We start from the raw sequence: 23,689 nt of genomic DNA on the forward strand, positions 1-23,689 counted from the left end.
AGGACAGGTGGTTCTTCCTCAGAGTCCTCAAGAAGAAGAGGCGCTGGTGAGCCTTCTTGACCAGCTTGGAGCAGTTGGTCGTCCAGATGAGATCCTCGGAGATGTGGACTCCCAGGAACTTGAAGCTGCTCACACGCTCCACAGCCGTCCCCTTAATGTGGATGGGTGGATGTGGGTCAGCATTCCTCCTGTAGTCCACGATGAGCTCCTTAGTCTTCTCGGTGTTAAGCAGCAGGTTGTTTGTGTCGCACCACTCAGCCAGACGATCCACCTCCTCCACCTCCTCCCTGTAGGTGGCCGATATATAATAGCTGATATGCATAAAGTACCAAAAAATATGAAGGTTAAAAAAAAATCCCAAAGTAATGATTTGTAACAAAATCACAAATAGGATCTGGAGCAAAAGAAAATCCAACACTAGACGGCAAACTATCTTGAAACGTACTGTTAAAAGTACCATGAAGCAAGAGACTCAACTATATGAAAAGACATGAAACTCTCTGTTAGAATAATACAAAAGAATCGAATCAGGAATCTAAAACTCAAACTACCAAATACAAGAATAAAGAATTCCCTCATTAGATTAAAAAACCTGAAAAGAAACCCAAAATTGAAATACAGACCTAAAGCTCAAACACCACATAAACCCTAAACACCATGACAGATCTTACATAGGCTCTTCACCAGTGTTGGGCAAGTTACTTTGAAAAAGTAATTCAATTATAGTTACTAGTTACTTCTTCAAAAAAGTAACTGAGTTAGTAACTGAGTTACAATATTCTAAAAGTAATTAATTACTTGAAAAGTAACTATTGTGTTACTTTAAAAAAAACGTTTAACCCTCTGGCGTCCAGGGTATAATTGGCCATTTTTTACTACTTTTGATTTTCCCTCCACATTTCACCTTTAAAAACTATTTACTTTGCCTTGTTTGGTATCATCCTTTTCAGCACAACCTCACGTGTCTGAATTTACAGTTATGTTTTCATTTTGACATACTGTATTAACACAATTGATCTAAAATCAGACAAAAACCATAAAATCAGAGTAGAAAAAGTTACATTTTTTTTTACTGTAACAACCACAAACATGTTTAATGAATCATATTTCATAACTTTAAATGCAAATATAAATTGTCAATTTTAAAATCCTATGCACAAGTTTTGCAAACAACAAAGTTATTTGCAGCCATTTACCTTTTACCCTTTTTTAAAATAACCATTCAAACTATTTACAGAACAATCAGCTGTTCTGCATTCAATAAGATGCCACACAAATTAATTGTGCCACTCCAAAAAAATAATTTCTGTCCACTATAAAGGAGAACATCACAGCCTGATACCTGCAGGTCTGACAGCAGCAGGTGTATCACTCCTGTTTCTACCTGGAGACAGCAGTCGCCTCATTGTTCTGACACACAACACAAAACTATCCACAACACTACACACTAACTACACAAGACAACACATTAACTACACAAGACAACACATTAACTACACACCCCAAACACACTAAACGTCACAAATCTCTCACATCTCAAAACTCGCTCTCTCTCTTTTCCTGCTCTCTCCCTCTCTCTCTCTCGCCGTCAATCCTAAAACTTCCCCCCCCTTTTTTTTTGCTCATAAGCAGAGGGTGCTTGCTAGTGCTAACGTGACGAAACTATTGAGGAAAAAACGCCGCATATATATTGTTTATCACGACTCTGGTTTTACGTAGCCTATCAACACAGTTTATAAACTGGTATATATCACCTTGTTGCTTTGTCTTTAAGTGGTCATGTGATTGACTTACCACGACTACTTTATTCTGCCTCAGTCAAATAGCAGCACTCATGCGATTGTTTTGCCCCCTGAGCTCCAGGTGTTGTGCTATCGTGCGATCGTGATTACCGTCCGCGGGAGCGCGCAGCTGCTTAAAGCTGTAGCGTCCAGATTACTTACAGCTACTTCCGTGCAGCTGATATAAGATGCGGTAAGCTGAACACAGCTTCAACCGTCTGTTTGTTGAAAAATAGTAACGGACCGCGTTTTCTTGTTAGTAACTGTAACGGCGTTGTAACGACAGGAATAGTAATTAGTTAGATTACTCGTTACTGAAAAAAGTAACGCCGTTATTCCCATCACTGCTCCTCACATTATTCAACATTTCTCTGCCATATTGGACATGATGCAACCACCGGTTCCCCCAGTTAGTCAAGAACAGCTCCGAGAGGTTAAGGTAAAATCAGAATCAAAGAAAGTGTTTTTTCACAAATTCACTACAGCTTGGAGAGCAACTATTCAGTGTTTATAGACAGGTGTGTCACTTCCATGCGAATTACAGGCGACCGGAATAGGCCTAGAGAACACAGGAGTGACATAAAAGCCGCCCAGTTGGGAATACACATTTTTCCCAAGTACCACAGAGTAGCAGGTCATCTACTAATCGTTTGATTCCTGACTGTGTTGGAGATGTTTTTTATGACATATTTACTTGTATACACTACATACCTGTACTAGAGTGTTTATATACTGAAATTACAATGTTAAGCATTTGACCCATATACTCAAATTGTTTGTGACCCATATATTTAGGTCAATCATTATTTACATTTGTAAGAACACCTGTTGATGCACACAGGTTGTTTTGAGATTTAATAACTGGAAATAGTGCGTAACCTTGATGGGTTTGTGGCCTATTTTGAGAGCTTTGTGACATATGGTTGGTAGAAATAGGTCAATCTTTTTTTTTAGTGTAAGGCTGGCATGACAGTCATTATTTTTGACTTTATGAACTGACCTCAGCCAAAAGCCTGTGAAAATGAGCCCTAAAATGATTGATGATAAGGTCTGGGAAGAAAGCCCAGAAAGTTATACAAAGAGGGTGTTGAATATCATAAGAAGCAAAGTTGTGTAAACTGATGCACTGATTAAAATTAGACACATTTATTAGGTAACTGTTGTAAGATAACGATTCAGAGACAATTGGGGGAATAGATAGAGTTTAAATACCAGGTTTTCTGTCTTTGCCTTTGTGTGTCTCTGTGTGCTATTTGTGCTTATGTGTTGTCTTCTGTTCATTGTGATGTTCTGTCTTGTTTGCATATGAAGGTTTTAACTTATTAATATATTTACTTACAGTTTCCTCTTTTTCCAAAAGGCTTCTCATCTCTGCAGTGAGCTTTTCTTGCAAACGTCTGCAGGTCTTATTGCTCTGTACCAGCTCTGCTGTTTGAGACTGAAAGACGTACAAAATCAAACTTTACATTTTCTTCAACTGAATCAATATGAAGAACGTAAATAATGAAATCTTTTAGCCAAGCTGTACTGACGGTTGTGATGATGGGCAGACATAATATTCAGGTATTTGTAAGTTTGTGTCACGGTCCTGTGTAGGTGACCCAGTATTTTGAGTTTTGTACTTTTATTTTTGATTTCATCATGGTTTATGACTGCTAGTGTTTTGGCTTCTGTTTTGTATGTCTAGCTCTCTAGTTGTTCTTTGTTCTGTGATTTCTAGTTCTTAGGTTTTGTTCCTGTGCCCCTCATGTGTAGTGTAGGTTTAGTTCTGTCTTCACATCTATTTTCTTGCTCAGTCGTGTCTCATGTCGCAGTTGTTGATCCTGTTCCTGTCCCTGTGCTCTGTGCTTTCTCTGCTCAGTATCAAGTCCATGCCTCTGTGCCTGCCGTGTGTTTCCTGTTTTTATTATGATAGTCCCTGCCCTGTGTTCTGGTTTTGCTTCCCCTTGTCTTGTTACCTCTGATTACTCCCAGCTGTGCTCTCCTTCTGTGCCTCATTCCCTGATTACTCCGGTGTGTATTAAGCCCTGTGTTTTCATTGCTCTGTGTTTCACTTGTGCTCCTGTTCAAATTCCAAGTTTGGTTTCTAGTTGAAGTTTCTTCTTTCCAGTTTAGTTTTGTAGTCAATGTTAGTTTTTTCAGCAATAAAGCTGCACTTTGAGTTTATTCCTCCGTCTCAGCGTCCTGCATTTGGGTCCTACATCCTGCCTGCTACAAAGCACTACTGTGACAGTTTGACTTACTTTGGCTAATTCATTGGCATGGTTGGCCTGAACTCGCACAGTGAGAAGTTGCTGCTGCTGCTCTTGTAGGGCTGACTCCAGTCGCTCTGCCTTCTTCTTTAGAGACACAACCTGAGAACAACGAATGTAACGTGTCATTAAAAGTGTAAGAAAAAACAAAAAACAGAAAGACAAACAGCATCCTTGTTTAAGATTTAAATAAATGATACTGTGAAATGCACACACCTTCCATTATTTTTAGGCACAACTGTTAACAGTTACTTGTTAATACAAATATCAAATCAACCAATGAAATTGCAATAACTCAGAAAATGGTCTGAAAGTTTCTCGTTAAAATCAGATCAGAGGAAAATCGCTAGACTGCTTCAAGCTGGAAGCAGCGTCTTTGAATCAAACCTCAAAGAATCTGGGTTACAGCCAGTGTTGGGACTAACGCGTTATTAAGTAACGCGTTACAGTAACTACGTTATTATTGTGGTAACGAGCACGGTAACTAGTTATTATGCCAAAACCAGGAACGCGTTACTCGTTACTGGGATTTAGATAGGCTCGTTACTCCGTGTGGTGGATATCGCGGAGCTTCCACAGATTCAATAACATTAGCAAGTGGTGGAGGCCAGCAGGTGGATGAAGGAAAAGGGAGGCAAGAGGAGAGACCCGAAGCGGCCGCCGGTCCGCGTGTCAGGTGAACTGAACTTCAGGTAAGAAGTTATGAGCTGCAGTCTATCTGGGTCAGATATAAACCAAGTTTAGGTGGAGTTTATTTTCGTTGTGCTGACTTTTTCGTACTGCATGCTAGCTAGCATGACGGAGTTTCTATACAGCTGTGTGGGTGCTATGTTACTGATGTTTAACTTTATTTTGTTCATACGGTTAATTATTAGAGTTGCCAACCGTCCCGTAAAAAACAGAATCGTCTCGTATTCAGAGAAAATATTACGCGTTTTGTACTGAGGTGAAAAGGAACACAGTTTGTCCCGGACTTCAGCTACAATGAAAAAGACACAAAGCTGAAGCTGCACAGCTGCCTCTTCTTCTCTCATTCTCTCCCGTTTCTACTTCAATCACGAAACTGATCAATGATCAGCTGATCGGCTTTTCTCTCTTGTTTATTTATCGCCCACTTTGCGCCAGAAAGAGGAAACCAGCGGATGTCGCGTTAAACAACAGCAGCACGTTTAAGCTTGATCAGCTGTTGTTAGAATTTATTTAATATTAATTTCTAGTATCAGCTGATGTTTGCTGGAGCCACAGCTGTAAAGCTGCTGGTCATGATATCGGTTTGGTTATCTGGTGAGAGGGGAACATGCAGATGAAACCAGGAGATGTCCTTACTGAATCATCAGAGCTGAACAGGTGATGGAGAAACAGGTTTACCTTTTAGGTGACATGGATGAGTTGAAGGAAGTTATGAACTGTTTCTGAGAGACAAATAACACCAGGATCCTTTTCTATGTAGCTGACAGCTGGTAACTGTGCAGGGGCGGGTCTAGCAAAGTGTTGCCAGGGGGCCAGGTAGGGCATTAACAGGGAAACGGGGGACAAGGAAATACTTTTCTTTATTATTCTCATTTAAAATGTCTCGCTTTAAAAAAAAATAATTATCTGAGTCTTACAACAAACAATTGATAGATTGATACATATATACCATCAGAACAGTGTACATCACTGTCACAACAGTGTTTGTTTTCATTCAAAGTCTTTATGATTTTTCCTATAATGGTGGGCGGTCTCTAGTCAAAATGCCGGGATGATTTTTTGTCCCAGTCCAGCTCTGTATGCAGCTCATCTGCAGTCTGGTGTTACCTACACCTTCCTATTCAGAAGGCAGAATTTCCAAGTTCTGAGTACAATCAAAAGCACCACGACTGCAGTTTTTGTGTTGGATATAAAAAGCAGGCTAGAATCATGGCGGCGGTCAACGACGGTCCAGGCGTGGGATTTCTCTCGTGGAAATGTGCACATTATTTTTTCCTTTCTATTGGTAGGTGGCACAGTGCACTTGTGGCAAGTAAGCAAGCTAGAAGACTGGCAGTCTGGCTGGGTATCCAGTTACAGAAGCAACACATTAACAAGAGAATTCTGAGTAAAACCAAAGTTACTTTCCCTAGTAACTAGTTACTTTGAAAGTAACGAGTAACTTGAAGTAACTGAGTTACTTTTTTAGAGAAGTAACTAGTAATGTAACTAAGTTACTAATTTAAAGTAACTTACCCAACACTGGTTACAGCAGCAGAAGACCACACTGTGTGATTCTCCTATCAGCTAAGAACAGGAAACTGAGGATACAATTCACAAGGCTTCGTTTCCTGATCTAATGCGTCTCAATTTCTGTTGTGACATTTGGATGGTAGAATTATAATTTTGTGTAAAGAACATAAAAGCATAAATCCATTCTTCCTTTCATCAAAAGTTCAGGTTGCTGTAGAGCACCTTCGGAATTTGGTGGAACAGGAAATTTGCATCAAATGTGCAGTCGACAAACCTGCATGAACTGTGCGATGCCTTAATTAGGCAATTATAACCAATTATAACTATTTATAATTTTATTTTATAATTTAACACGTACTGAAATAGAATAACCCAAACAGTGTGCAGGATTTTAGCACATCCTCTCTTAGAGAGAAGGCAAAAGTGATATTAGTGAATTTTCAATAGCTGTTTTGGCTATTGAAGAAATGAGTTGACAGTTTTACAGCCATGTGTTTAAGTTCCTGCCTGTCTGTGTGATTCCTGTTGTGTCTCTTTTCTTATTTTCTGTGTCGGGCTCCAGTGTGATTATCCTAATTGTCTTCACCTGTATTGATTAATTTCAGCTGATATATGTTGCCCACCTGTCTCCTACTGACTGACCAGCCATCTGTGCAAAGCAGGGGCGATTTTAGCCCATTTTTGGGGGTGCTTCAGCTGAAGTATTTTGGGGGGTGCTTCAGCACCCCCAAAATAAATCAAAGCACCTCCAAAGATTTCTTACTTTTTTGACAATATTTGCTCTTTGTGTGACACACTACTAAAAATATAAAAAGCATACAGTACTTAATTGAGACGTAACATTTTAACAACAAAAGATACCCCCCCCCTCCCAAAATGATTTGTTCCAGCTCCCCTCTCCCCTGCTCTGGCTCTAGCGCCCTTTCTGCCAGAGCGATGGTGGCACAACGGAGCGGAGGTGTAAGTACCTGCCTTAAAACAGGAATATTAGCTGCATTTAACCTTTAGTTACTCTTTATATAGGAGGAGTCTGAGTAGGAGTCAGACCATGTTTCTTTTTAGCTGAAAAACATTACACCCAGGTAACCTGCAGTGTTGAAAATGTGTTTTCCGACTATGTTTGCTACCCTACAATCCGTCCTGCTCTGTAGTAAAATCAGCAACATTTCATTGTCCTCTTGCTGCCATTGAAATGTATATAGCCTATTTAAAATCTAAATTGTCCGTAGCCTGCTGTTGTTAACTATGGAACGCCAGGACTGCCATAATGAATTAATTAAATACACCATTAAATAATTAATTTAAATTGGAAATAATTAATTAAAATGTGAAATAAACAAATAATTAATTAAATGTGTCAAAAATATTTATTTAATTAATTATTTCCAATTTTAATGAATTATTGCGACATTTAATTAATCATTTCATGGTGTATTTAATTAATTCATTATGGCAGTCCTGACATTCCATAGTTACCACTGTCCTGTTTGAAATGAGAGAAGCTGCTTATTTTGTCATATGTACAAGTGCTGATATTAAACCCAGGAGCAACATTCAGGTAAAAGTGTAAGATCAAATGATCCGTCAATAAAGGATGATGTTGGATCAGTGTTTCAATATTTATATCTTTTATTAGATGTACATGTGGTTTGGTTATTTGCCTTTGGACTTTTTTTATTAGTGGATCTTAATAGTATTTTTTGTTCATATTAATGTAATTTTTTCATCTAATTGAATACAATCTATTTGTGTATGATTGTCAGTCCAAAGAGGGAAAGAGGAAAGAGGGGAACGTGAGGAGAAAGTACAAGTTTAGGAAGAACCAGGTAAGAAAACAGACAGGGAATACTGACAGGCAAAACAGAAACTGTTGAACTGCTTGAGAGAGCTGACCACCAAAAGTGATTTGCCAACCTCAAGGTGAGGCAACATAGGTTAAAATAAAAGAAAAACTCTGCACAGCTATAGTAGTACCTGCAGTAAAGATCTTTTCATACATTGTACCATAGGCAAAGTTGCCTCCATTATTTTTGTTAATATTTTGTACATTTGTACATTTCAACCACCCTCCGCCCTTAATCGATGTAATCAACTTTAATTTAATGCAAGTGTAAAACAAATGCAAGGAAATCAATTATTTTTCTACAATAATTAAATAGATTCAACATCTCTCTTCAACAGAATTGCAGACTGCACAGATGGTACCTTACCAAAGGAAAAACTTCTATAGCTTACTAGGGTGTATATTAGACTTATTAGTTACTATATCCAATAATGGATTTCTATACATTTAATCAGATGACCACTTTCGTTGTAAGATTCGGATAATTATTTATTCAAAGTTTTTAAATGACATAACAAAGAAAAATATTTCTTTGTGCCCCCCTTTCCCTGTTAATGCCCTACCTGGCCCCCGACAAAACTTTGCTAGACCCGCCCCTGCACAGTTACCAGCTGTCAGCTATGTAGAAAAGGATCCTGGTGTTATTTGTCTCTCAGAAACAGTTCATAACTTCCCTTCAACTCATTCATGCCACCTTAAAGGTAAACCTGTTTCTCCATCACCTGCTCAGCTCTGATGATTTAGTAAGGACATCTCCTGGTTTCATCTTCATGTTTCCCTCTCACCACATATCCAAACGGATATCATGACCAGCAGTTTTACAGCCGTGGCTCCAGCAAACCTCAGCTGATACTAGAAAGTAATATTAAATACATTCTAACAACAGCTTATCACGCTTAAACGTGCTGCTGTTTTTTATCCGCTGGTCTCTTCTTTCTAGCGCAAAGTGGGCGATAAACAAACAAGAAAGACTTGCTGCAGAAAAGCCGATCAGCTGATCATTGATCAGTTTCATGTTTAAAGTAATAACAGAAGAGGAAGGGGGAGTGAATGAGAGAAGTAGATGCAACTGCGCAGCAAAGACAGAATAACTCCAGCTTTGTGTCTACTTTTTAATTCTAGCTTAAGTACGGGACAAATCGCTTCCTTTTCACCTCAATATGGAACTCCGATGGGCAGCCCAGCTGTGGCTCCATATATCAGTTGTTAAGCTTAACGTGGAAATACTATGAAAACATTCAGGGATGAACTTACACACTTGCTTTACTTCTCTCGGATAGTTTTCTCCGAGATGAAATGCCGCGGTTAGGAAGCATGTAGCGAGGCTCCAAATGCTCCAACAGACCGCCGACATGTCTCGCAGACAACAGCCGCTCTATCACGTGACACATACTGCTCCGATGCGCCGAGCTGGGTTACGCCAAGTAGCGCGTTTTGTGAGGTGATTTTGTGATACTTCGGATCGGATTACATTTTTTATTTCTCTCCGATATCCGATCCAGTAATTTAGGTCAGTATCGGACCGATACCAATGCGTAATATCGGATCGGTCCATCTCTAATACATACACATTAAAAGTGAATCTCTGTCCAAAAAATGCACTCAGTTTACTTCTTACTCACTATGAGCATCATTTTCCCCCAGTAATTTAGGTTAGGATATGTATTTTTCTTTATTCCAATCCATTCTTCGTTTGCAGCATTTAAATAACCTTTATCAGACTTGATGTTTTTGTTACAGACTTTAAAAAAAGTGTTTTGCTTTCCTTCCCAAATGTGGGGATTAAATTGTGTTAAAATGTACAAAACAGTGATGTCATGTTTTGTGACGAGGACCTGGGCAGAGAGACTTTATGAATTTAAGAATCTTATGATTTAATAAAGAAATTTGCAGACTTGCACAGAGATGGTAAAATTATGATGACTGATAACGGAGACGAAGACAACAGACGACGAGGACAAGGAGGAACAGGTTTAAATGCACCAAGGAGACAGTCAGAGGGAACTCGGGACAACTGGAGACATTTGGCAACTGGGACAACTGGGAAGAAGTCTCATCGTGACGAGTAAAGTTTATCTTGCCTGGCTGGGGAGCTCGCTGGGTGCTCAGCACCCCCAAAGCTCTGATCCTAGAATCGCCACTGGTGCAAAGATAGTTCTGTTTTCCTCTCTGTCAAGCTGTGTTATGTTTGCCCAACCGCTGCCTAACCTTCCTTTCACGAGCTCCTATTTGCCCTTGCTCCTTTTCCCTGTAGGCTTTTGTTCATTTTAGATTATTCAAACAGCAGTTAAAACTTTCCATGTCATACTCTCACTCCTGCATTGTGCATATGAATCTCCTGCCTATGTAAACCCCAAATTTGCTGTTGCATTCTTAGTTGTGCATTTATGTAAGAGCAGTACCAAAAATAGCGTAAGACCAGTTTAGCAGGTTTCAAAGCTAACTTCCTCCAAAATGCTCCTGTTACCAAAATATCTATATATAGCAACAACAAAAAAAGAGCAAAACCTTGAGTGAATAAATCATGTTTAAACAGACTTACTTCAGTCATCTCTGTTACTTGTTTGGCTGGAGTCTGTTTAGTTAGGAGCTCCTCCTGTAAGGCTGCCTTCAGCTGCTCTGCTTCTTCTTGCAGCGACACGACCTAAGACAAACACACATACAGTACACAAGTTGTTATTTTCACTATTCATTCATGTTTGTGTTATTTGATGCTTAAATCATTAATTACCCCATCTACAAAATAAAAGAGCCACCCACACACACACACGCAAAGACACACACAAACAAACAAACCACTCCTCACAGGGGCCTTTATGCTACATATATTTGCATAATGTCTGTTCTGCACATGCAGTTAACATGTTGGTGCATGTACCTCTCATATACTTCAGATTCAGCCATGAATTAACAGCGAAATGCGAACTGAGAACTTTGCTATTTTGTTTTAATTTAACTAAATTTTACTGTACAGAAAGTAACAGCAAATAAATCTAACACAGTTTCACAAAGATACAGTATTGCACAAAAGTCTTGCCCCAACCCTCATTTCTTTATATTTTGATTCAGAGGAGCGAGAGCTCCTTGTATTTATTAAAAAGTGGTCCTGAGCAATAGTTCTCCAGGTTTTCTGAAGGTCTTTTAAAGTTTTTCTTTGGACACTGGCTGCTTTTTCACTCATTTTCAGTCCAGTCCTTCAACCTGATCGTTTCTCAGAGGAATGTTTTTTGTTTGTTAAGCTGCTTAACGCTGACCTATGAATAAGTCAAGCACAAAAAATGCACCTAACTAACAGGATGTTTTTGTGCATATACATAACAGACAACTGTTGCTAGCTGCCTGCTGGAAAAACACATAATTTATTCCCATTTATTGCCATGTCTTTAATTGGCGAAAGAAAACACAGTTTGAAGGCATAAAATAGTATTTTTGCATTAACAAGGTGATTGTTGGTCAAATTGTTGGTCAAATCTTGTATGGTATGTATGGAGAAGGTCAGGAGAGAGGTACAACAGCGAGTGTCTACAGCCATCTGTAAAACATGGTGGTGGTAAAAGACTGCTTCATATAAGGCCAAAGAGTGCTCATGTATACCATCCATCCATCCATCCATCCGCTTATCCTTTTCAGGGTTGCGCGGGGCACTGGAGCCTATCCCAGCTGTGTTAGTGCGAGAGTTATGGTACACCTTCGACAGGTCACCAGTCTGTCGCAGGGCTAACACATAGACAGGAGACAACCAATCGCACTCGCATTCACACCTATGGGCAATTTAGTGTTTCCAATTAACCTGTCCCCACTAACTGCATGTCTTTGGACTGTGGGAGGAAGCCGGAGTACCCGGGGAGAACCCACGCAAACACAGGGAGAACATGCAAACTCCACACAGAAAGACCCTGGCCTGATGGCGGAATTGAACTCAGGACAGTAGGCAGCACGGTGGCACAGTGGTTAACACTGTTGCCTCACAGCAAGAAGGTCCTGCTCATGTATACTTTTCCTTTATATGTATGTATGTATGTGTGCTTCTGTGACATGCTGCTCCTGGACATTCATAGCTGCTCTGTGTAGTTTGATGCGAGTATATGCTTGTACATAGGGGTACAGTTGTAAAGAGGAAGTATAGGATGTATCACTGCTGATTAAATATAAATAAAAATTTTGTTAAAAAAATGGTGGTGTTTGGTGGTTTAGAGCTGTATTAGAGCCAATAGTGTTGGAGATCTTATCAAATTTGATGGAATCATTAACGCAGAAAGCTAGGAGTCCAATTTTGATCCACCATATAGTCTCATCTGGAAAGGATCTGATTGGCAACACCTTCATTTCTCAGCCTGACAACAAACACATATCCAATGCAATAAATGCACACTAGGATAGAAAAACACACAATGAGGTATGGGGTCTTCACACACCCCCGTTCTCTACTAGCCATCGGGGCGGGGGACTGGGAGGAGGTGTTGGCTGTCCGATTGGCCTCCCTTCTGCTGCGGAGCCTGGGGCGGTCTGCTTGCCTCCACCCGGGGAAAGGGTCACATCTCTTGGGTCTGGTGCCGTTTCCCCCTCTGGGGCGAGGGTACCTGGACCCGGGTATAGAGTATGTTTGGGGAGTATGATTGTGTGTACATGTCCATGTATGTCTATCCCTACGTTGGGTGAGTGCTGAGTGTTTGTATATGTGTGCATGAGGGTGGGAAAGCATGTTTGTGTCTGTGTGTGCCTGTTTGTCTGTGTCTATATGTCAGGTCGGGTCTTAGACTCCACCTCCTGGGAACTCCCAGGCCCTCCAAAGTGTGGAGGCCTATCTCCCTCACCACACTCCCTGCCAGTAACTGATGGCCTCAGGGGTTGGTGCATTGGTGGTTCTTGGTGTCCGGGCTGGGCGCTCAGGTATGCACCAGCTCACTCCCGGTGGCTACTTGGCGGGGCCTGGTGCCTGTCGCTCGGTCAGGCCTCTTCCGGGCAAAGGGGCCCTCGGGCCTCCGGCCTCGGGCCTGCAACTCGGTTCACTCTGGCACAGCTGGCTGCCGGCAGAGCGGCGGGCACGCCGGTGCAGCCCCTCTGGCTTCTGCTCCGTGGCTACTGGGTGACCCCTCGTCTGGGGATCTCCTCAGCCCTTCCCAGGAGGGTGGCACGGATGCCCCTCCGGTGGTACTCCTTGGGCTCTCGCACTCTGGGGCCTCTGGATGTCTGGAGCCTGGATGTCCTCCATGCCTGCTTCATGCCCTGGGGACGGGGCTATGGCCCTCCACACCCTCTAGCAGACCGTTACATGGGGAAACCTTTTTGTATACAAGCGCTGATCCACACAGGTGTGCACACGGGTGTTCACTGTTCGTAGACATAAACTACACCTTTCTTAGCTGCTACTTCAAAGCACATTGTGCGCTGTCTGTCCTGCGTGCTGCACAACAATATTCAATATTTAGTATTTACTGCTGTTCACACTTAGCTAGATTAACGTGATGGTGTTGTGTTTAGTATGTTGCTTTGTTTTTTTGGGTTTTTTTTGCTCGTTTTCTCTTCTTTTTCTCTCAACAGGTGATCCAGGAGATTTTTTTTTTCTCTTTGTCTTTGTAAGTGCCCTTTCTCACTGTCCCTTTTCCTTCTGTTTTCTTTTCCTTCCTCTCTTTCTTTCTCCCTGTCCTATCCCCAGTCATGTCTGTCCGATCTGTAACAACTGAAAATAAAGTAAATAATAACAACAAAGTTTGATCAAATGGACCAATACGGCAATGCCATGATGATCCATTTGGCAAAATAAATCCATTTGGTATCCTTGTTGGTCTTCAGACAACAATTCTGACGGCTAAAGAACCAAATGGGACAGACAAAAAAAAAGAAAAAACAAAAACAAAAACACACAATGAAAGACAGTCATCAGTCTTGGATTGACCTCCCCAGAGCCGAGACCTCAGCATTATTGAAGCAGTGTGGGATCATCTCAACATAAAACAGAACAAAAGGTAGCCAACATCCAAAGAAGAGCTTTAAATGTTCTTCAAGAAGCCTGGAAAACTATTCCTGAAGACGACTTAAAGAAATTATAAGACGCCTTGAAGAAGAGGGTTTAGGCTACGTTGAAGAATAAAGATGAATTTCACCTTGAATTTCAAGCTCGTTACAATTATTTTTGTCTTTTACACCATATATACATGTATGTTTACACATTTCAATAAATCACTGCACCTGTTTCCCATTTTCCTAACAAAATTAGAGATGGCACGATACCACTTTTTTATGTCCGATACCGATATCATAAATTTGGATATCTGCCGATACTGATATGAATCCGATATAGTGTAGATTTTTAATCAATAAAACTGTTTTTTTAATATCTTGCTGCATTTTGTATAAGTTCATACTCAAGTTTAAAAAAACCCCCCACTAAAGCTATTCTATAATACCAGTATGCAAAAAATACACTGCACCCAAAATATTTCATAGTTCAGCAATACTGATCAATCTAATAAACTTAAACCTGCTCCATCCTCCCTATTCTGGTATTTTAAAGAGTACTTAGCAGAAATATTAAACAACCTAACTAATAGGGTTGCAAACTCCCAGCAAAAAAAAATAGGGAACCACCCCCCACCCCCCACCCTCCGCCTCATGATACTTAATCGACGTAATCAACTTTAATTTAATACATGTGTAAAAACAATGCACAGAAATAAATTATTTTTCAAGAATAATTAAACAGATTCAACGTTCAACTTTCTTCAACAGAATTGCAGACTGCACAGATGGTATCTTACCAAAGGAAAAAGTACTATAGCTTACTAGGGTATATTAGACTTAATAGTTACTATATACAGTAATGGACTTCTATACATTTTACATCAGATTAAAACTTTGGGTGTAAGTTTCAGATAATTATTTATTAAAAGCTAGACATTTTAAATGAGAATAAGAAAGAAAAGTATTTCTTTGTACCCCCCTTTTCCCTGTTCATGCCCTATCGGCCCCCCTGGTTAAACCTTGCTAGACCCGCCCCTGCACAGTTTCCAGCCGTAGAAAAGAATCCTGGTGTAGAAAGTAATAATAAATAAATTCTAACAACAGCTTATCAAGCTTAAACGAGCTGCTGTTGTTTAGCCGCTGGTTTCCTCTTTCTGGTGCAAAGTGGACCAAAAACAAAGAAGAGAGACGGACTCGTGACAGAAAAGCCGATCAGCTGATCATTGATCAGTTTCATGATTGAAGTAGCAACAGGAGAGGGAGGGAGAGAGAAGAGGCATCCATTCGTCCATCCATTCGCTTCCGCTTATCCTTTTCAGGGTCGCGGGGGGCGCTGGAGCCTATCCCAGCTGTCATAGGGCGAGAGGCGGGGTACGCCCTGGACAGGTCGCCAGTCTGTCGCAGGGCTAACACACAGGGACAGACAACCATTCGCACTCACATTCACTCGCACATTTACACCTAGTGGCAATTTGGATTATCCAATTAACCTATCCCCACAAGCTGCATGTCTTTGGACGGTGGGAGGAAGCCGGAGTACCGGAGAGAACCCACGCAAAGGCGGGAGAACATGCAAACTCCACACAGAAAGACCCCGGCCTGATGGTGGAATTGAACTCAGGACCTTCTTGCTGTGCGGCAACAGTGCTAACCACCGTGCCACCGTGCTGCCCGTAGAGAGAAGAGGCAGTCGCTCCATATATCGGTTGTTATGCTTAACGTGGGAATGTTTTACAAACATTCAGAGATGAACTTACACACTTGCTTTACTTCTCTGTGGGATAACTTTCTCGGAGATGAAATGCTGGTTTGGTAGCGAGGCTCCAAATACTCAACCAGACAGCCGACAGGTCTCGCACGCTACAGCCGCTCTCTCACATGATGCATACTGCTCCGACGTGCTACGGTTATGAGCTGAGTTACGCCATGTTGCAAGTTTTGTGAGGTGCTTTCGTGATTTTTAATGGATCAGATTACATTTTTTATTTCTCTCCTATATCCCATCCAGTAATTTAGGTCAGTATCGGACTGATACCGATACGTAATATCGGATCGGTCCATCTCTAAACAAAATATAAACAAATGATGGGTGAATTTTGCATAGTACTGTGTTATTTACCACAGCTTTTAATATATGTGATAACATGTAAATGAAATTAGTGTCGAATGAGAGAAAGAACATTCCACATAATTCCTAATGAACAAACCAAAGCAAAGAAACCAAGTACAGCAAGTTATGTGCTTGATTTGTGTTGAGTACTGTAAATGTAATCTAATGCTCTTCTATGAAAAGATCTTATCCTCAGCTTATGGACGATAAAAATTCTTCATTGTATGTTTTTGTAAATTACTTTATTCTAGCTGGTCTGTTACCGTCTGCTGCAAAGAGGTTTTCTCAGGAGCGAACCCTATTCCTCAAGGCTCTGATCTCGAGGTCTAGGCGATCATTTAGCTCTTTGGTCTTTTGCAATTCCACAATAAAGACTGTACTACCTGCTGTACTCCATATTTCTGAAGCTGAAATAATGCTCCAGCAGTCTAAATGGTAAATGGTAAATGGCCTGTATTTATGTAGCGCTTTTCTAGTCCCTAAGGACCCCAAAGCGCTTTACATATCCAGTCATTCACCCATTCACACACACATTCACACACTGGTGATGGCAAGCTACGTTGTAGCCACAGCCACCCTGGGGCGCACTGACAGAGGCGAGTCTAAGTTTATTGGTCCAAGTCTATTATACAAAACACTGATGGCCACCAGCGCTACCCCTCAGCATCCTAGTAGATGCATCTATGTTGTAAAATCCTAAGTCAATTCCTTCTCGAGTTATCGTGTTCACTAGAAAATCTGAACTTGAACTTATCTGAGATTTTTAGGGGATACACCCGAGGCATGAATCTGAATATCCTAGCTCGGGTTTCAATGCCACCTGCCCACCTGGCAGGATGACAACAATACCCCATCAGGCTTTTACAGGTGAGGGGTTAATAAAAGCTGTTTCCTTGCTGATCTGCGGTGGAGGGAAAACTACTTAAAGAAGGGGTTATTTTCCAGTTCATGAATCTGAACTGTATGGGGCGTGTAAACCTGCTTTTGTCTTCGTTTCACAATTAGTTCTTTGAAAACTGTTTTTTAGAATATAATTTTTTGGTAGTGGCGAGGTGTGTTGTTGGCTCAGCTGCAGGGGAGGTGCGGCGCAGTAGTTTCAGGGGAAATGTGTGGAGTAAGCTGGAGCACGGATGAATGCTGGATGACATTTCAGCAAAGAGTCGCTATAAAGCTATTCTAACAACCAAAGTGAATCACAAACTGTGTCTGACTATGTGTTGGGAACTCGTAGTGGCAATTTTGTGCCGAAAACATGCAAAACAATTCTCACCATATTTCTTCAGCTTTTCTACCTCCTGCCGGAGCTGCTCCATCTCCTGCTGTGCTGATTGCAGCTCAGGCTCTGAAAAACAAAAGAAGCTAGAGTAAGCACACAGTTCTCTGAACGAAGTTGGTGGTTAAGTTTTTGTTACAGGGGTCAAAACTTCAGTTTTATTTTAAGAGTCTGCTTTTGTGTTATACAAACAAGGCTAAAAGTCAGTTCCAGATTCAACTAAAGGTATGTGGCATTTTCTTTTCAAGCAGTCATGGCTGATTATTTTACGCTAAAAGAAAATAGGACTGAACTTTGAGGTTGCATGCTTTCGACTAGTTTCATTTGACATACATATGTATCCAGTGTCAAATAAAACACATCAATCTTGAACTGAACACTACAGAATAACTAGAGAACAGATCTCACCTGGCCATGAAAAAGCCTGTTAGCCAAATGTCTAGTTACTTTTGAGCTTCTGAAAATCTTGTAAATAAATTATATCTGCATTTGGACATGGGTGATTTATTGATTGATGTATTTATTTCTTTTCTTTTTTTTAAAGATGATGATGATGATGTGTGTTAAATGACCCTCTGCCTTGTATGTATATATTTTCTCTTTTATCCCAGGAGAGGCTCTAATGAGAATGAAATAAAGAATTCTGATGTGTTACTCACAACAACCAGTGTATCACACAGTACTTGTTAATTTTTCTTCAAATAATGCTTTGCTTGTGTATTGTTAGTGCAATTATTCCCCAGAGAGAGTATTTTTTAATCATTTGTCCTTACTTTTACATGAGATGAGCTGTCATGCCCACTGTGAACGACCATCTTTGAACAGAGGCGGTGGCTTACGACACCAACTGTCTGCCATCTATAATCCAGTTTTGAGATCCCTTCCCAGACGCCTTAACACCCACTCACATCCTGGGACATTTGACCTCAGTAAATCACATGATCGGGTGGGGCTAGACTTCACAATAGGTTCACCCGAAACTTTGGCTGACTGGGACCCACACCCGTTTTCACACCTTGGCTCATGTGATTAGGTAGAGGATGAACCTCTTGGGGACACTCCCATAGGGTTTAAAATCTGGGACTGTCCACCATTTGCTGTTAGAACTGAAGAAGCTTTAAGCAGAAGGAGCAGGTGAAGAGTCACGGCAGAGAGCTGAAAGGAACGGACTTCAGGGTGAACGACCAGTTCCCCAGAGAGATCCTGGAACGACGCAGGGTCCTGTTCCCAGTCCGACGTACAGGGAGTGCAGAATTATTAGGCAAGTTGTATTTTTGAGGAATAATTTTATTATTGAACAACAACCATGTTCTCAATGAACCCAAAAAACTCATCAATATCAAAGCTGAATGTTTTTGGAAGTAGTTTTTAGTTTGTTTTTAGTTTTAGCTATTTTAGGGGGATATCTGTGTGTGCAGGTGACTATTACTGTGCATAATTATTAGGCAACTTAACAAAAAACAAATATATACCCATTTCAATTATTTATTTTACAAGTGAAACCAACATAACATCTCCACATTCACAAATATACATTTCTGACATTCAAAACAAAACAAAAACAAATCAGCGACCAATATAGCCACCTTTCTTTGCAAGGACACTCAAAAGCCTGCCATCCATGGATCCTGTCAGTGTTTTGATCTGTTCACCATCAACATTGCGTGCAGCAGCAACCACAGCCTCCCAGACACTGTTCAGAGAGGTGTACTGTTTTCCCTCCTTGTAAATCTCACATTTGATGATGGACCACAGGTTCTCAATGGGGTTCAGATCAGGTGAACAAGGAGGCCATGTCATTAGTTTTTCTTCTTTTATCAGCTTTCTTGCCAGCCACGCTGTGGAGTACTTGGACGCGTGTGATGGAGCATTGTCCTGCATGAAAATCATGTTTTCTTGAAGGATGCAGACTTCTTCCTGTACCACTGCTTGAAGAAGGTGTCTTCCAGAAACTGGCAGTAGGACTGGGAGTTGAGCTTGACTCCATCCTCAACCCGAAAAGGCCCCACAAGCTCATCTTTGATGATACCAGTCCAAACCAGTACTCCACCTCCACCTTGCTGGCGTCTGAGTCGGACTGGAGCTCTCTGCCCTTTACCAATCCAGCCACGGGCCCATCCATCTGGCCCATCAAGACTCACTCTCATTTCATCAGTCCATAAAACCTTAGAAAAATCAGTCTTGAGATATTTCTTGGCCCAGTCTTGACGTTTCAGCTTGTGTGTCTTGTTCAGTGGTGGTCGTCTTTCAGCCTTTCTTACCTTGGCCATGTCTCTGAGTATTGCACACCTTGTGCTTTTGGGCACTCAGTGATGTTGCAGCTCTGAAATATGGCCAAACTGGTGGCAAGTGGTCTCTTGGCAGCTGCACGCTTGACTTTTCTCAGTTCATGGGCAGTTATTTTGCGCCTTGGTTTTTCCACACGCTTCTTGTGACCCTGTTGACTATTTTGAATGAAATGCTTGATTGTTCGATGATCACGCTTCAGAAGCTTTGCAATTTTAAGACTGCTGCATCCCTCTGCAAGATATCTCACTATTTTTGACTTTTCTGAGCCTGTCAAGTCCTTCTTTTGACCCATTTTGCCAAAGGAAAGGAAGTTGCCTAATAATTATGCACACCTGATATAGGGTGTTGATGTCATTAGACCACACCCCTTCTCATTACAGAGATGCACATCACCTAATATGCTTAATTGGTAGTAGGCTTTCGAGCCTATACAGCTTGGAGTAAGACAACATGCATGAAGAGGATGATGTGGACAAAATACTCATTTGCCTAATAATTCTGCACTCCCTGTAGTTTTATTCAGAAAGGCTCCCGGGCTGTCATCGCCGTGGACCGGCTATACGTGGACGGACAGCTCTACCGCGACCCCGGCATCACTCCATGTGTCATGGAGAATTGAGTTAAAGGACTCAGGTGCGAGACTCCTTGCAGCGTGGCAGTGAATTTTATTCACAGTGAAAAATAAGGCAACAGTTCGAGTCTGTAATCCAAAAGAGCGGTGCAGTGATACGGTGACCTCTCCCCGTGGTGACAGTGCAGTGATAATCCAAAACAACTCCTTTTGTGCCCGCTCCTCCTCCGATCCCTGGATCCTGGAGGCAGATGAGAAAAACACACACACGGTCACGAAAACGTTCTCACTCCTTCACAAACTAGGTATGCTAATCGCGACTACGCTACCCGGTTTAGCTCAACGTTCCAGCGTTGGTTGTGACCCGACCGCACCATTAAATAGGTTTGCTTCAGATTAGTAGCAGCCGGCGAAATGATAAAGCACAGGTGCGGTGATTCCAGCTCAGGATTCTCCCCCCGGGTCAGCTGCCGTTCCGTGCCATGGCTTCCGGAAGTCCGTGTTCCAGCATACAGACACACAGCACAGGATGGAGAGGAGAACACCACAAAGTACACACAAACACAACAAAAATTGGCAAGGCGACCGGTGAGGACCGTCTAGCCGTGACACCATGACTGTATTGACCGCACACCAGATAAGAATCCGCTACGCTATTCTCTTCACTCACACTCTCTTGTATTAACTTTTGCTTAACTATGTAATATCAGTATGCTAATTTAGTATAACGTCACCGTCACTGTCCGCCAATGCTTTAATTGGAATGTTTCCGTTTTTATTTCTTTTTCCCTCTCTCTCTCTTGTCGCTCACCTTGCTCTTTGGTTTCCTTGCTTCTCTTTTCTTTCACTATGTCGATCACCTGTTTCCCTATCCATCCACAAACGACACTGTCTATTTCTACATGCTCACTCTGCACGATCACGCACACACATGCGTTTAAAGGCAACACATTTACAACAGCCACACAGTGCACACAGATATAGGACACACACGCACACATTTGCTCATTTTAGTTATTATGCACACACATAGTCAGACCTATGGGGCTTCACGCTGCGCATTTTCTTCTCTTTATTTACAAAAAAAAAAAAAAAAAAGATGTGTTTCCATTTTCCTCACCCGTCTAAGCAAGACACACAGCATATGTCATTAGCCACAAACACACAACTATGAGCACGCTAAGGTTTGTCTCATGGAATGTGCATGGAGCTGGCTCTAGGGAAAAAAGGTTAAAAATACTTAACCAACTTAAAAAACTACAGGCAGACGTTGTTTTATTACAAGAAACCCACATGCCTGTCACAGGTTTGAATAAACTTAAAACACCTGAGTTTCCTAATGTGTTCTCAGCCTGTTATAATTCTAGACAAAGGGGAGTAGCAATTTTAATCCATAAAAAAATTAATTTCACAGTACTCGATACAGTTATAGATCCAGAGGGCAGATTCCTAATAGTCAAACTATCTATACTTAACCAAAAGCTAGGTATTGTAAGTATATATGGTCCGAATGTTGATGACCCCTCATTCTTCCACGGTTTTTTTAGTGCACTCTCTGAACACTTAGATGGCACAGTTGTTCTTGGAGGCGACCTCAACCTGGGACTAAATGAAGAAATGGATAGGCTCAATACAACAGGAACTCAGCGTAATTGGCAGTCCACAAATATAATCAAACAGTATATGAGCGACTTTGGTCTTTGCGATGCATGGCGCTCCCTCCACCCTAACAGTAAGGAATATTCTTTCTTCTCACATGTTCATCACTCCTACTCTCGTCTGGATTATTTTTTGGTCAGCAGCTCACTGCTGAGTGACATTTCAGACACTGAGATTCATCCTATAGCTGTCAGCGATCATGCTCCTATATCTTTAACACTAATGCAGAAGAATAATACCACACCAAGTAAAAACTGGAGATTTAATACATCGCTGCTCAAAGATGAAGAGTTTATCAAATACTTTAAAAAGAATGGACTTCATATTTAGACTTTAATGACATTCCTGGAACATCAGCATCTGTCCTCTGGGAAGCAGGGAAAGCCGTGATGAGAGGTAAAATAATCTCTTTCTCATCACATAAGAAGAAAGAAGAAAACAAAAATATTCAAGAACTGGAAAAAACATCAAATCCTTAGAAAAAGCCTATGTATCACACCAAGATCAAGAAATATTAAACAGTTTACATAAAACAAAACTAGAATTAAATGAAATTATTAATAAAAAGACTAAATTCTTAGTACAAAGACTTCGCCTGCAAAATTATGAACACGGTAACAAATCCGGACAATTTCTTCCTAACCAGTTAAAAATCAATAAAGAAAAAACAACCATATGTGCTGTTAAAGATTTATCTGGGAATACAATATATGATCTTAAAAAAATAAACAAAATTTTTAGGGATTTCTATGAAACTTTATATACACCACAAATAAACCCATCTAAAAACGAAATTGATCAGTTTCTGGACAACATAACTCTTCCAAAATTATTAGACACCCAAGCAATGGCACTGGATTCGCCACTGATGCCAGGTGAACTCCAGGAAGCCCTGATAAGCATGCCCAATAATAAGGCTCCAGGTCCAGACGGCTTTCCTGCAGAATTCTACAAAGAGTTCTGGACGATTCTAGCACCAGTTTTTTACAGAATGTTGCAGGAAATCAAAGAAAATGGTAGACTACCACCAAATATGAACTCTGCAAATATCAGTCTCTTACTAAAACCAGGCAAAGACCCTGTGTATCCCTCAAGCTATCGTCCAATATCCCTTATTAATGTAGACCTTAAAATAATCTGCAAAGCTCTCTCAAAGAGATTAGAGAAAATGACCCCCCTTTTAATTCATCCTGACCAAACTGGTTTCATAAAAGGTAGACACTCATCAACAAATACACGTAGATTACTTAATTTAACAGAATACTCATGCAGTAAAAACATTGAAACCATAATATTGTCTCTTGATGCAGAAAAAGCATTTGACAGAGTTAACTGGAAATTTCTATTTGCAACTGTATGGCAAAGCAATGAACATGACTCAGGTAAAGTGTGCAGCAAGTTACGCCAGCCTCGGGTACCAGTACCCTGGAATTGTGATCAACCACAGCGAATCCTCCGTGACTCGTCTCATACACGTCACTGTGTGAGGCTGTGTTGGGGCATTCGTCCATGTACATGTAAAAAGCGCTGAGTCTGTGTTTCTTGCCTCCTGAGTTTTCTCTTAACATTTTTGGTCCTTCGAGCACAGGAGGGAAATATATCGAATAATTTGTTCGTGACTCCCTAACCTGAGGTCCACCCCGTGGGAACCCGGCACCGTAAGACTGTCGACAGCCCTCCGAGAGGAGGATAAAAAACCTAGGACGTGAAATTCGGGTCTAGGTCGGTCACTTTAGCCCCGGGCCACG

The 23,689-nt window shown here is 41.1% G+C and overlaps 1 protein-coding gene across 1 annotated transcript in view; it reads right to left on the reverse strand.

Annotated features, from left to right (window-relative positions):
- Positions 1-252: 252 nt before the first annotated feature.
- LOC120440386 overlaps positions 253-23,689 on the reverse strand; it is a 93,079-nt gene continuing 69,642 nt past the window's right edge. The window contains exons 6-10 of the mRNA XM_039612757.1: positions 17,420-17,491; positions 10,621-10,722; positions 4,025-4,135; positions 3,121-3,219; positions 253-311 (exon numbers count right to left, since the gene is read on the reverse strand). Of these exons, the coding sequence (XP_039468691.1) occupies positions 10,658-10,722; positions 17,420-17,491 (137 nt within the window). The 3' untranslated portion in view covers positions 253-311; positions 3,121-3,219; positions 4,025-4,135; positions 10,621-10,657. The remainder of the gene's footprint in view (positions 312-3,120; positions 3,220-4,024; positions 4,136-10,620; positions 10,723-17,419; positions 17,492-23,689) is intronic.

Source organism: Oreochromis aureus, linkage group 5 (assembly GCF_013358895.1).
Source record: "Oreochromis aureus strain Israel breed Guangdong linkage group 5, ZZ_aureus, whole genome shotgun sequence".
NCBI lineage: Eukaryota > Metazoa > Chordata > Actinopteri > Cichliformes > Cichlidae > Oreochromis > Oreochromis aureus.